This window comes from Lactuca virosa, chromosome 4 (genome assembly GCF_052849685.1).
Source record: "Lactuca virosa cultivar CGN04683 chromosome 4, Lactuca_virosa_CGN04683_v6, whole genome shotgun sequence".
NCBI classification, from domain to species: Eukaryota; Viridiplantae; Streptophyta; class Magnoliopsida; order Asterales; family Asteraceae; genus Lactuca; species Lactuca virosa.
Window position 1 is genome coordinate 330,074,942 of NC_136429.1, and position 15,465 is coordinate 330,090,406.

Below are 15,465 nucleotides of genomic sequence, written 5' to 3' on the forward strand. Positions count from 1 at the left end.
TATTTATTCATAAATGAATACCAACATGATATTCATTTACCTTTAATAAGTAAATAATAACGTCTTCAATCATAAATGAATACAAATATAATGTATTCATTTATTAATAACTTATGAGTAATATGTGTATTTCACATATCAATTTACCATATCCATATATATTATTTATTACTAAATTAAAAAACAAATATGATATATTTATTAATAATTAACATGTATTTTACATATCAATTTACCGTATCCATATAAATGTGGTAAGTAGTAGATTTAAATCGATAATGACACAATAATATTGTATTATTCATACATGAATATTATTGTTTATGATTATTATCTGCATATATTCATAATGATTAGAACCAAAAAAACATTAAAAAAAAAACCCTAAATATCTTTTCTTGATTGAGCAGCTGCAATTCTTATTGGACATGTACGTAAACTGTGAGTAACCTGTTGTCCACATCCTGAGTACATTCTATGTTCTTTTTTAGAATTAACATATGTTGCTTCACCTGCACTTGGAATTCTTTTCTTGATTCCAGAACCTTTATTGATTTGAACTTGAGGAACATGAATATTAATATCTTTTTGAATAGGAATAGAAATACCCATAAGCTTGTATACAACTTCACCATCTGTCATGCTTTTCAATCCACCACATGTGTAATCACTCTCAAATTCCTTCAACAACATATGTTGTTTCCAGCAAACAAAGCCAATTTCTTTTTGTCGTCTCTTACAATATCCAAACATGATTCAAAAATATAATATGAATCATTGACTAGCTTCACATTCTCACGATCCCCTGAATCATATTCATGAGAACTAAAACGATAATTTCTTGACATCACGTCATTTCTCCATCTTTTCAGAATGTACCTTTCAGGAATTTCTTTAACACGACATCTCATCATTATTGTAAAAGCATGTCTGCATAAAACACCCATGCGCTTGAAATATTCACAACTGCAATTTATTTCTTTCTCTTCAACTTTTATTTCAACCTGTTACAAAAACATAATAAAAAAAATGAAAAAACAATTTAAACAAAATTTACACATTTAAAATCATATTTAAATACTCATATTAATAAATGAATACTCATAAATCATATACAATAATTCATATTCATATATGAATAATCATATATAAGTATACATATATGAATAATAACATTGTAAATATTCATATAAGAAATTAAATTCATATATGAACATGTTCTAATTTTAAAATGATCAGAATATTCATATATGCATATTCTCATATTCATATATAAACATTACATTATTCATAAAAAACTATTAAATTACCTTGAATTCATTTTTAAATTCGCTTTTACTGTTGTTGTGTTGCATAATGTAAACTTCCCACCCATCTTCAATACCAACATAGGAGTATGTATAGAAAAAACTTGTTTTATATATTTCTTTTTGCACCTCAAAAAATAATGTACTTGTATAAACTTTTGATGCTTGTAGTTCTATTTCTCGAGGTGTTTCCATTTTATATGATGCTTTCTTTGATGCCTTATCAAGCTCTCGTTGAGTATTCCTTTGCTTTTGAATAGAAGTATCGTAATTCATCATGAAACTCAAAAGTAAATTACCACTTTCTGAGTAGGTATTAAACAATGAATTCATAATCTCTAACCTCGACGTAGTCTTCATCAACCCACACATTGGAATATCGTTAAAATATCGAGGTATCCATGAATCATGTTTTGTAAACATGTCTTTAAACCATCTTGTGTCTTCAATATTGAATTCCTTCATAAGCAAACCCCACTTAACCTCAAAGACATCGGGTTTCATATTAATGTCCCAAACAAGCTTCGAGAATCTTTTTCTAAAGTCTGTGTTCGTAAATAAATCATATGATATCTATATTTAAAGAAAAATAAAATAAACTTCTATATTTATTCATAAATGAATAAATATTAATAAGTAAAATAATAATAAATATTCATAAATGAAATATGCTAAAATTTGAAAAAATTACCATATTCATCTATGAATAACTAATACTATGTAACATATTTGAAATATATTAAAATAATACATTGTTTTTCAACTTCTTCATTATATGTCACATACATAATCGATGTTTTGAATTAGAAAACACATTCTCAATAGCTTGTTTTATTGTAGCATCTTGATCGGTTAAAATAGGTGTTCGTTCTTTCCCATCAGTTTTAAGAAATGATTTAAGCAACCAAGAGTAGGACTCAATGCTTTCATTGCTTAGCGACCCCGCTCCAACAATACTGGTTTTTTATGATGACCAATAGCAGTAACTGAAACAAAAACCATTTGATACCTATAACACAAAAAAAGTGTTCATTAAAGTCAATTTTTGATGTATTCATAAGTGAATATAAAAAAGTTCATGTATGAATACAATTACAGTATATTATTAAAATATTTTCAACAATAAAAACTAAACATTAAACATAAAGTTAAAATATTCATATATGAATAACCTATAAAAAAGTAGATAGAATAACTTACTTGTTTGTTCGGAAAGTCGCATCAAACGAGATAACATCACCAAATTCAACATAATATGTCTTCTCCATTTCATCAGCCCAAAACATAGAGTCCAAAACATCATCTTGACAATTAAACTCAAATGAGTAATTTAGATAGTGAGCTCGACGGCCATTCATTGTGTTTACTATCATTTGAGCATATTTATAACCTATAACCCTATTGATATCTCTCCTTAAATTTTTATAGTCAACTACTTTGAGCTTCACAAACTCATACCCACCTCTCAGATTTTCCCTCAACTTATGAGCCATAGTTGGGCCTAGTTTTGATGTGGAAACACGCACTATAAACTCTTTTTCTGAATATGACATCTGCCTCGCTTTTTTTAAATCACTTCTCTTCTCAAGTGCATGGTTGTAAAGTTCATCAAACCGAAAAACTTTATAATCTGGAGTTCCATACACAGGTTCAAATATAATCTTTGCCTGACAACCAACAACTCTTGAATTTGAATTTCGTTTCCTCCTAACACCAATTGTACCCAATGTGTCACAAGATTTCTTTTTTTCTTTGCCACCACGATTACATATAACATGTTTCTTCTTTATAATATTGTTATCAAACCTTGACTGTGTGCTCAGTCTCACATCAAAACCACAAATTTCAGCATACTCAGAATACATTTTGATGACAAACTCTAATGATTTGAAGATTAAACCTTTAAATGGAATAAATTGAACAGGTACATCTGGCTTATAGACATGTTCTCCAATTACATTACTACAATATTGCGCATCATCTACTGAACTCGAATATTCACCTGATAAAAAATTATAAATCTAAATCAATCTGCTAATGCATGAATAAAAAAATCATATATGAATACATAAAATTCATATAAATAAAACAAAAAACAATGTTTCTTAATGGATTAATAAAACATTCACATATGAATACATAAAATTCATATGATTCAAAAAAATATAAAATAAAACAGAACTAATTCATATATGAATAAAATGAAAGTAATAATAAATTCGAAATTACATTTATCACGCATTCATTCATATATTAATAAGACAATAATTTATTCAGACTTACAGATTCATATGTAAATACATGATCATCAACAAAATTAAAAACAACATAATAATTCAATAAGTGATACCTTCAAAAAATGAGTTCTCAACATCTTCTTCTTCACTCTCACACATCAAAGAATACAAATCACCATCAATAACACTCGAATTTGACATAATAAACCAATTGATCTGTACAAAACAACAAAAACAATCTTAATATCGATGAAAATCATGATAAAATAAAATAGAAACTGAACGACAACAAAATTAAAACAAAAAACACAAAAAAATTCATAACTATTAAAACCTAATTAATTTCGAAAATATCTCAATTCAGCATACAAACAATCTGAAAGAAAATTAAATCAGCTCCGATCAGATGATGCAATTGCAATAAAGATCATATGAAAACCTGATCAATTAAGAAGTCTCTATCACTTCAGAGCGTAAAAACGAACTGATTGAAAATTAAATCAGCTCCGATCAGATGATAAAATTGAAATAGCGATCTCAAACTACAAAACAAAAATCCGATGAAACAACTGCAAAAGGGATGTGAAACTTCACAATAAATGCAAAGAATACGTGTAATTCCTAACGAATTATATAAAGAAAGAATCTTGATAACAAATTCCGATATATCCGATTCAAATGATATAAAGATCTGATGAAACCAGACACTGAAAATGAAGAAGAAAACTACAATACAGATGTGAAACTTGAAGTTAAATGCAAAAAATACGTGTAATTGCTAACGGGTTATATAAAGAAAAAATCTTGATAAGGAATTCCTCTATATTTGATTCAAACAAGATAAAGATCTCATGAAATTGGAAAATGAAGACGAAGAACCAAAAGGTAAATTAAAAAATGGCTAATTTACAAATATATCCTTAATAAAAAAAAACTATACGCATGTTTTTTAAGGTTTACATGTTAGATAAATGATTGACTGAGAATATTTCCCCAATTCTTAACCTTTTTTAGTTTCTCAATTGAACCCATCTATATATATATATATATATATATATATATATATATATATATATATATATATATATATATATATATATATATATATATATATATATATATATATATAGGGAAAAGGGAATATACATTACAGCCCCACCTAAGCTTAGGTACTAAACCTCTTGAAAATACATTGTTTTACTATATAAAGATTACGGTTAGTGGATTCACGATTAATACTTCAAGATGTAAATTCAAGATCGGCACAATAGGGTTTAGGGTTTAGAGTTTACGGTTTAGGTTTAGGTTTAGGATTTAGGGTTTAGGGTTTAGGTTTAGGTTTAGGTTTAGGGTTTAGGGTTTAGGTTTAGGGTTTAGGGTTAGGGTTTAGGGTTTAGGGTTCAGGTTTAGCGTTTAGGGTTTAGGTTTAGTGTTTAGGGTTTAAATTTAGGGTTTAGGGTTTAGGATTGTTCACTTGGGTGAATTAATAAACGATAATTGAGGAAAGAAAATAGAGAAGGTAAAACGATAATGAAAGAAAGAAATGTTATGAATGATGATATATTTACCAAGTGAAACCAAACCTGATATATTTAGCATGTTAAAACGACATATTTTAGAGGTTTAGTACCTAAGCTTAGGTGGGGTTGTAATGTATATTCTCTATCCCCATATATATATATATATATATATATATATATATATATATATATATATATATATATATATATATATATATATATATATATATATATGTATATATATATTGTCACACCCTAAAACCGGAACGGCGGAAACGTTCTGTGGTGGAGGACGTCATGTACAGTATCACAACAATGCACAATATTAAAGACAAGCAACAACATCCATTGCATTAATATAATAATTATAATACAAGCGTGTTCTGTATAGTTTGTAAGACACCAAAAGTATGATCAAAATAAAAGATGAGTCTTGTTTGTGCTCCATCTTCTCAAAAAGCTTCATCGGTACCTGTCTACTGATGACCTGAGAATACAAGTTATTTTGAAAGAGTTTATCCGCATAAACCTGGTGATTTCATAAGTATTTAGTGTCATTGCTTGTATGAAAATGTTTGTAACAACTTAATGTAGTAACTGATTTCAAAGTTTTGTAAATAGTATACTCCCTAGAAAATCCTATATTTTTCCAGTAAAAATGTAGTCTTCTACCAAGACCTGATTGTTTGTGTATTTGTTCCTTATGTAGTGTAAGACTTTTTCCTCAGTGAAACTATCATTATAAAAATATAGTTTATTTAAACGTGTATATGACAAAATCACAATGTAATGAAATACAGACTCCAGGTAGTACTAAATGTACAGTACACCTCGGGGAGTCTAAAGTAGTAACATGTAGACTCCAGGTGGTATTAAATGAACAATACGCCTTGAAAAGTCTATTTTTGCCTTTAATTCTTAATTGGCTAATTAAAGGTTTGAATGTGAACTCGTATGTAACCATGCTGATCGACGGCTGAATAAATGATGACCCTCCAGGTCATATGTAGTGAAGTAACATTCTGTCATCCCTTGGCCTTTTGGCTGGGACTGTAGCTAGCAGTTGGGATGTGGGAGTGTCTGTCCCGTATAGATCTATACACATAATGCCCGCTCTCCCTCCAGGAGACTCTGGTTACAAGGTGATAGCACAATAAATTGTCGTAGCAAGAAGTAGTATGTCACATTATGTTTATAATATTCAAATGTTTATGTAGTATGTCATAGTGTATAGTATGTTCTCTTGTATAGTGTATAGTATGTTCTCTTGTATAGTGTATAGCGTGTATTGACTCATAACTATACTGGCTCTTGAATGTGTCGTTGTAATAGTAGTAGTGAGTAGTAAAACCTTAACTATACCTATTATAGTTAAATAGTAATGTGGTAGGTATGCCTTTGCTACACAAAGGTAATGAACTGAAGTGAAAGCTTTTATATCCAACACATATATACATGATATATAACTAAGATTTCAACGACATTCGGACAAATAACAGGATACCCTAAGTCCACAACCAAACAAGGAACAGGAAATAGGGTGAGCTATCAGTCCTAAGTCCTTCAAGTCTTACTTATATAAATATATTAGTGTAGATATGAGTTTGAAAGCAACGCAAGTTTAAAAGAGTTTTAGAAACAGTTTTAGTATCTAAAAGTTTAATAAAAGGTTTTAAAACGCTTGAAAACCATAATTTTGATAGTAACTTGAAAGTAGTAGTAAATCTTTCTGTTTGTTCTAGTCATTAATCACATGTGATTAAAGCAATAACTAGAATATTTCAACTTGTATCACCCCCATAAAAACATTTAAAATCATTTCAAAGGTTGATTAAGGGGTATGAACTCACCTGCAGTGAGTGGTTTGGATGGAAGTGTCGGATAGGATGCTAAGTGTCAAGTGAGGATTTAAACGCGCACACGGATCCTATTTAACATGTATTGACACATATATGTATCTAATTAGTCATTTAACAACTAATTAATCAAGTAAGGACACCCTAAAACATGGATTACACTTTGATTCAAGTGCTAGGAGTATCAATGGGTTGCATCTAAAGAGAGTATGGCCTCACATTGGAGTTTACTGCCTATATGGTAACACCATATGAGTTTACGGTTTATGGTCATTTCCGCCATGAGTTTACGGCCGTAAACTCATGGCAATTAGTACCATTGTGTGTTTTAGGGTCTTATAAGTCAAGGTTAAGCATCCTATAGTCAAGTTCAAGCCTTAGGAAGTCATGGTGGCACAATGGCACCATTTTATAGAGTTTACGGCCCATGGACCATTCCTCATGAGTTTACGACCGTAAACTCTATGTGTTCTTGATCTTTTTGATGTTTAAGGTCCTAAAAAATTCAAGGAGGTGATCTAGACTAGTATCCAAGGCTAAGGAAGGGACTAGGGCTCATATGGCCCCCTTATTAGGGTTTACGGTTCATGCTACAACTCCCATGGAGTTTACGGTTTTTGGGTTTACGGTCCAAGTGGGTTTACGGCCGTAAACCCATGGTAAGTCCTACCATTTCATGGTTTAAGGTCTTTAGCTCATGCATGAAAGGTTCTAGTCCATTATCCAAGCCCTAGAAGGTAATGGTGGTACATATGCACCACCTTATGGTGTTTACGGTCCAAGGAGATTGCCTTGGCCGTAAACCCATGTGTTCTTGGGGGATTCTTGGTGTTTTTCCATGGTTTAACAAGTGTTCTAAGTAAATAACTAGTTAGGAGGAGTGTACTTACTTATAGGAAGCTTGTAAGAGTGTTTAAGGTCCAAGAACACTAGTGTGTGTTCTTGGTGTTCTTGGTGTTTTGAAGAACACTTGAAGATCTATGAAAAAGACAAGATTTCATGGATGAAATCATGTATAACTACTAGATGAAGTGTTATAACAACAAATCAAGAGAAGAAACACTTAAATTTTTGGAAGATTGGAAGAACTATATTATGATACTTGAGAGAGAAAGTTGGGTGTTCTTGAGCTTGGAAGTGAGAAGTGGGGAAAATGAGGAGTAAACTCATGCCTTAAGCATGAGTTCATGGTCAAAGGGGAGTTTACGGCCCAAACTCCTCATGTTTGGCCGTAAACACCTAATTAAGGTGTTATTTGTTTATTTGTTACACATCACTCTTAGAAGATACTTCATTTTATTTGTTCGTTTGACGAATTTAAAATAAAAACACCCAAACGGACTTTAAACCGGCTAAAATCAATAGAGGTGGATTTGACTAGTAATTGAAGTGCTTGACTTTAGAGTTTGTACAAATGAAAATTTCGGATTGTCACATCATCCCCCCGTTAGAGGGAATTTCGTCCCGAAATTAGAGTTCAAGCAACTAGGTTATTACAATTAACTAAGTAAATAGATGAGGATATTTAAGTTTCATTTGATCCTCGCGGTCCCATGTGAATTCCGGTCCTCGCTTGGCGTTCCAGCGAACCTTCACGATTGGGATACGACTTTATTTCGTTCGCTTGACCTCTCGGTCCATGATCTCTACAGGTTCTTCCACGAAGTTGAGGCTCTCGTTGATCTCGATCTCGTCGAGTGGGATTACAAGGGTCTCGTAGGATAAACACTTTTTCAAGTTCGAGACGTGGAAGGTAGGATGTATGTTACTAAGCTCGTAGGGTAGATTGAGTTTGTATGCTACAGGGCCGGTTCTAGCGAGAATCTCGAAAGGCCCTATGTATCTTGGATTTAGCTTTCCACGCTTTCCGAAGCGTATCAAGCCCTTCCAGGGTGAGACTTTCAAAAGTACTCGGTCTCCAACCTGGAATTCCAAAGGTTTCCTCCGTTTGTCTGCGTAGCTTTTCTGTCGGTCTCTAGAGGCTTTCAATCGTTCACGAATCTGAACGATCTTCTCTGTCGTTTCCCAAATGATCTCCGGACCTGTGAGAGTGCTGACAGGAACTCGTCCTTTAGCTAACTGAGTGTCACCCACCTCAGCCCAGCACAGAGGGGATCTGCACTTCCGGCCATAGAGCGCTTCAAATGGAGCAGCCTTGATGCTCGTGTGATAACTGTTGTTGTAGGAGAATTTAACAAGGGGTAAGTGGGTATCCCACGCCTTCCCAAACTCGATCACACTGGCTCGCAACATATCTTCCAAGGTTTGGATAGTTCTCTCACTTTGTCTGTCGGTCTGTGGATGGTAGGTTGTACTCATGTCCAGCCTCGTTCCTAGGGAGCTTTGTAATGACTGCCAGAACCTCGAAGTGAATCTACTATCTCTATCGGAGATAATAGATATAGGAACACCATGCAGTCGTACGATCTCCCTAATGTATGTTCTTGTGAGCTTCTCCATTTTGTCGGTCTCTTTGATGGGTAGGAAGTGCGCGGACTTGGTATCAAGCCCACCCGTTGTCTTGGGTAGCTTGGTTATGAAGTCCATAGTGATCCGCTCCCACTTCCATTCAGGTATCTGCGGTTGGTGGAGTAGCCCTGATGGTTTCTGGTATTCGACCTTGACCTTGGCGCAAGTAAGGCATTTACTTACGAAGGTAGCGATCTCCGCTTTCATGTTAGGCCACCAGTATAACTTTTTAAGATCCAGATACATCTTATCTGAACCTAGGTGGACGGAATATCGAGTGTTGTGCGCTTCCTTCATGACCAAGTCTCTGAAGTCACTCTGTCTCGGTGTACAGATCCGGTCCATGAGATATAAGGCTCCGTCACCCTTGACTCCCAAGTTCTTATCCATTCCACGTAGGGTTTCTCCCGCCACATTCTCAGGTTTTAAGGCTTCGAGTTGAGCCTCCTTAATTTGTGCGGATAGATGCGAATGGATAGTCATTGTTAAGGACTTGACTCTTCGACCAGAATATTCTTTCCGACTTAGGGCGTCTGCTACCACGTTGGCTTTACCCGGATGATAACGAATTTCGCATTCGTAGTCGTTGAGTAGTTCGACCCACCGTCGTTGTCTCATATTGAGCTCCTTCTGGTTGAATATGTGTTGTAGGCTTTTGTGGTCTGTAAAGATAGTGCTCTTCGTACCATACATGTAGTGTCTCCAGATCTTCAGGGCAAATATAACTGCTCCTAATTCGAGGTCGTGAGTGGTGTAGTTGACCTCGTGTGTCTTCAGCTGTCTTGAGGCATAGGCGATGACCTTTCCTCGTTGCATCAGAAAACAACCGAGCCCTTGATTTGACGCATCGCAATAGACCACGAAGTCTTCTGTTCCTTCGGGGAGGGACAGTATCGGTGCGGTGCACAAGGCTCGTTTTAGCGTTTGGAACGCTTTCTCCTGCTTCTCTTCCCAGTCAAAGGCCACGCCTTTCTGGGTCAATGTTGTAAGGGGTTTCGTAATTCGAGGGAAGTTCTGAATGAACCTGCGGTAGTAGCCAGCGAGGCCTAGCAATTGACGAATTTCCATAGGCGTCTTCGGTGATGACCAGTTCTCGATGGCTTTAATTTTGGAAGGGTCCATGTGGATTCCTTCTTCGTTAACCACGTGTCCTAAGAATTCGACTCTTCGGATCCAAAATTCGCACTTAGAGAACTTCGCATAGAGCTTCTCTGATCGTAAGGTTCCTAGGACTTGTCGTAAATGATCGCTATGTTCCTCCTTACTTCGAGAGTAGATAAGTATGTCATCGATGAAAACGATGACGAACGGATCCAAGTAAGGACGGCATACCCTATTCATTAAGTCCATGAATATTGCGGGCGCATTAGTCAATCCGAATGGCATCACTACGAACTCGTAGTGTCTGTAACGAGTTCGGAAGGCTGTCTTCGAAACATCCTCCTCAAGTACTCGTAACTGGTGATACCCGGACCTCAGATCAATCTTAGAAAAGTAGCTCGCCCCTTGCAGCTGTTCGAATAAATCGTCTATGCGAGGAAGAGGGTAACGATTCTTGATTGTAAGCTTGTTGAGTTCTCTGTAATCGATGCACATACGGAACGATCTGTCTTTCTTTTTTACGAACAAGACTGGTGCTCCCCAAGGTGAGAAGCTTGGTCTTATAAAGCCCTTGCTGAGCAGTTCGTTAAGTTCACCGGACAGTTCTTGCATCTCAGCAGGTGCTAGACGATAGGGCGATTTGGCTACGGGGGTCGCTCCTGGAATTAAGTCGATTCGGAACTCGACTTGACGTTGTGGGGGTAATCCTGGGAGTTCTTCTGGAAAGACGTCGGGAAAATCGCGTACTACGGGGAGGTCTTTTAGGTCTTTTGTTTTCCGGTTCGTATCGACAATGTGCGCCAGTAATGCACGATATTCCTTACGCAAGTACTTTTGGGCTTGAATACTTGAGATGATACGAAGGCTCGTACTGGGTTTGTCTCCGTAGATCAACAAGGTTTCGTTATTCGGCAGGTTCAGGCGGACTGCTTTTTCGAAGCACAGAATATCGGCACGATGGAGACTTAACCAGTGCATGCCCACAATGACATCGAAACTCTTGATCGATACGGGTATGAGGTCGATCGGTAATGAATAGTTATCTAGCGTGAGGGTACAACCTATGTAAATCTCGTTAGAACTCTCTGTCTTGCCGTTAGCCATTTCTACGACGAAGGTTTCTTTTAGTGTTTACGGTGATTATTTAAGTAAGTGTTTAAATTTTTGGTTTACGAAGCTCCTTTTTGCCCCACTATCGAATAGGATACAAGCATAAGAGTTATCGAGAAGGAACGTACCCATGACTACTGTGGGGTCTGCCACGGCTTCATTGTGGCCAATAGCAAGTAGTCTTCCTGCTCCTCCCGCATTCCCAGCTTTCGGACAGTTTCTTTTGAAGTGCCATGTTTCGCCGTACCCGTAGCAGGCCTGGCTCACTCCTGCACCGGGGACCTGGGTGATGGGCTTGGGTGGTGTTCTGCAAAACCGGGTGGTATGGCCCTTCCGGTCGCAATTAGTGCAGTGTATTTCCCGGCAGGGGTTGTTATGATGGAAGGAGCACTTGGTGCACTTGGGTAGGTTACCTACATATGGTTTGGCTGGTAAAGGGGCAACGGGGGTGGTGGCAGCATGGACAGCCATCGTCTGTTGTTTCTTGGAAGAGGGTTGATTTGATCTGCTCTTCTTTCGGTCCCAACGCTTCCTTTTGTTGTCGGTCACGTTGGTTGGTGTTGGGGCAGTAGTTGTGGTCGTTGTTGGAAAAGAAGGAACCTCATGATCGATGAGCCTTTAGGCCAATTCCTTGGCACTATCAAATGTCGCAGGGTGTGATGCTAGGACGTTCCCTCGATATGGGGGTACCAGACCCCAGATGTACCTTTCAATTTTCTTGCTTTCGGTGGGGACCATGTTGGAACATAGGGTCACCAGGTCGCAGAACCTGGTTGTATAAGCCACTATGTCGGAACCCTTCATTTTGAGGTTCCACAGTTCCTCCTCGAGCTTCTGAATTTCACCCCTCGGGCAGTACTCCCTTGTCATAAGGTCCTTTACTGTATCCCAACCCATGGCGTTGGTTGTTACCAATGAGAGTGATTTGACATGGCCATTCCACCACGTCAGGGCCCTTTCGGTGAAGGTGCAAGCAACGAACTTTATCTTGCTTCCTTCAGGGCATGAGCACATCTCGAAGATTGCTTCTGTTCTTTCGATCCATTGGGATAGTGCAATGATCCCTCCAGTTCCATTGAAGTACGTAGGTTTGCAGCTGATGAAGTCTTTATAGGTGCACTCCCGTGCACGTGGATGGTTTTCACCATGGCTAGAGTTGGTACCAGTCCCCGTTCCACTACCACCACCAGAGTTTACTTGGGCCATGGCGGCGGTCACAGCTGCGGTCACCGTTGCCTGAAACATCACCGCATCGAACTGCGGAGGAGGTGGTGGTGGTGGAGTTTGATTTGCAGGTCTGCCCCTGGTCGGACGAGGATGAGGCGGCATCTTTTACTGAAAGGGGATAGAGATGGTGATAATAGTAAGAATCAATTGTAAGTATGATGAGAGTGTTTCATAGACTAAATCACCATAGTCTAACTATCAGATAGAGGTATAACAATCGAGTAGGGAATCACAAAGGTAAAGACTTTCCCATAGATTAGATAACTGCCAATATTACTGGTATTAATGATGTAAAATAAGTTCGGGAAAAATGACCTAACAGTAGGTCTTACATCAAACCATAAGGGAAAATGTTGGCAGCTTAGAAGTCTAGTTGGAGTACTTTCAAAGTTAGAAATGTTTACAGACAAGTGCACCATAGAGCACAGAAAAGAAAGGCTATTCCTTAACCAAAAGAAAAAGATGAGTCGACATCTTCTACTGGCGACGGGTATCCCTCGGGCGAACCCTCAGGTCTGTCAGCTGACGTACAACTTCCTGAAGATGTAGTTCATGCGCTCTCTGACGCACTCAGAGTTCCATGACTTCGGCTCGAGATGCAGCTAGTTGTTGCTGCAGAGTCTCATTGGTTCTCCTGGTCCTTTCTATAGCCTCTTCGAGTTGACGAATACGAACCGTGTTAAGGACAGAGTTGGCGTCAATTTCAACTACTCGGTCGATGGCTGCATGACCTTGCTCGACGTTCCGAGCAATCCTACGGACCATGATGGGTAGGACTCGGTCAGCTGATCCCCCCTCTCTTAGATTGTAAAAACTCCGGTCTCCATGGTAAGGCAAAGGATGACCCTGCTTCTCACTCCAACGATTCAAGGTTGTTGCCCACAATGGAGTGGGACCTTGAAATGTCGGGCGGGGGTTGAGGTTTGGAATTTGACCTTCTTGGGGTAGATTGTTGACTTCTGGTTCGGAGTCGGAGCCATCCGAAAAGCCTTCTGCGAGGTGATCATCCAAAGGGATTGGGTGATCATCTTCTGGCTCATCGTCAAGCCATCCACCAATGCCTTGGTTGGGATAATACGGATCGCCAGGGAGATGGAAACCAGCCATGATATCTACGCGAGAATAGGGGGAAAAGAATAGTTAATAGACGCACTAATTCAGATAATTATAAGATGATCGTTATTAGTTAATTCAATACTTGCATAGTGCATACCAATTACATGTAACCAAAACAGGATAGACCTTCAAATAAATGACCCTAAGTCTAAATCCACAACCAAACAAGGAGAAGGAAAAAAAGCAAAGATCATAGATTCTAAGTCTATAGCGCCTTAGTCACATATAACCTTAGAGTATCTACTTAGAAACTATTGCCCTACTAGTAACGACCTTTTTAGTTCTCACATATGTAATTTATAGTAACACAGAATACTCCTATAGTATTATGTTCTAATGTTCCCGTTGTAGTAGTGTTGGTAAGTTTTAGACTTGTTGCAACAATACAATCATTTATAGGCACATGCTAGTCACTCCTCGAAAAATATAGTTGTTCAGGCTATATCCCCCTAGGTTTGACTATATGTCTCTAAGCCTAATTGTGTTGTTCAACAATCATAATACTTTTGTTCTGTTCTAGTATGATACTGACCCTGGTATGAATAGATGTATATATATATATACTTAGTTAAATATTTTATTATTTAAAAGTATATATCCTTGGTCAGAGTATTTTAATCCCGTTGCGTTTATAGTTTGTATATCTTTTATGGGTTGATATACTCGATTCAATATAAACAATGCTCTGATACCAATCTGTCACACCCCAAAACCGGAACGGCGGAAACGTTCTGGGGTGGAGGACGTCATGTACAGTATCACAACAATGCATAATAGTAAAGACAAGCAACAACATCCATTGCATTAATATAATAATTATAATACATGCGTGTTCTGTATAGTTTGTAAGACACCAAAAGTATGATCAAAATAAAAGATGAGTCTTGTATGTGCTCCATCTTCTCAAAAAGCTTCATCGGTACCTGTCTACTGATGACCTGAGAATACAAGTTATTTTGAAAGAGTTTATCAGCATAAAGCTGGTGAGTTCATAAGTATTTAGTGTCATTGCTTGTATGAAAATGTTTGTAACAACTTAATGTAGTAACTGATTTCAAATGTTTGTAAATAGTATACTCCCTAGAAAATCCTATATTTTTCCAGTAAAAATGTAGTCTTCTACCAAGACCCGATTGTTTGTGTATTTGTTCCTTATGTAGTGTAAGAGTTTTTCCTCAGTGAAACTATCATTATAAAAATATAGTTTATTTAAACGTGTATATGACAAAATCACAGTGTAATGAAATACAGACTCTAGGTAGTACTAAATGTACAGTACACCTTGGGGAGTCTAAAGTAGTAACATGTAGACTCCAGGTGGTATTAAATGAAAAATACGCCTCGAAAAGTCTATTTTTGCCTTTAATTCTTAATTGGCTAATTAAAGGTTTGAATGTGAACTCGTATGTAACCATGCTGATCGACGGCTGAATAAATGATGACCCTCCAGGTCATATGTAGTGAAGTAACATTTTGTCATCCCTTGGCCATTCGGCTGGGACTGTAGCTAGCAGTCATGATG

The 15,465-nt window shown here is 37.0% G+C and overlaps 1 protein-coding gene across 1 annotated transcript; it reads right to left on the reverse strand.

Moving 5' to 3' along the window:
* Positions 1-384: 384 nt before the first annotated feature.
* LOC145106124 (protein FAR1-RELATED SEQUENCE 5-like) lies at positions 385-12,071 on the reverse strand. The gene is made up of 8 exons (XM_079043161.1): positions 12,018-12,071; positions 3,658-3,760; positions 2,508-3,309; positions 2,265-2,316; positions 1,454-1,880; positions 1,311-1,375; positions 783-1,004; positions 385-735 (listed from the first exon to the last, which is right to left on the reverse strand). Exons 1-8 carry the CDS (start codon positions 12,069-12,071, stop codon positions 385-387), a joined length of 2,076 nt encoding a protein of 691 aa, XP_078899287.1.
* Between the last annotated feature and the right edge of the window lie 3,394 nt (positions 12,072-15,465).

Excerpts from the sequence above, each read along its gene's own strand:
- LOC145106124 (XM_079043161.1), bottom strand. The coding sequence starts at position 12,071 with ATGGCTGTCCATGCTGCCACCACCCCCGTTGCCCCTTTACCAGCCAAA. Across the intron at positions 1,376-1,453 it reads AGCATCAAAAGTTTATACAA|ATGGGTGGGAAGTTTACATT; the intron begins GTACATTATTTT and ends TTGGTATTGAAG. Across the intron at positions 736-782 it reads ATCGTGAGAATGTGAAGCTA|AGACGACAAAAAGAAATTGG; the intron begins GTCAATGATTCA and ends GGATATTGTAAG.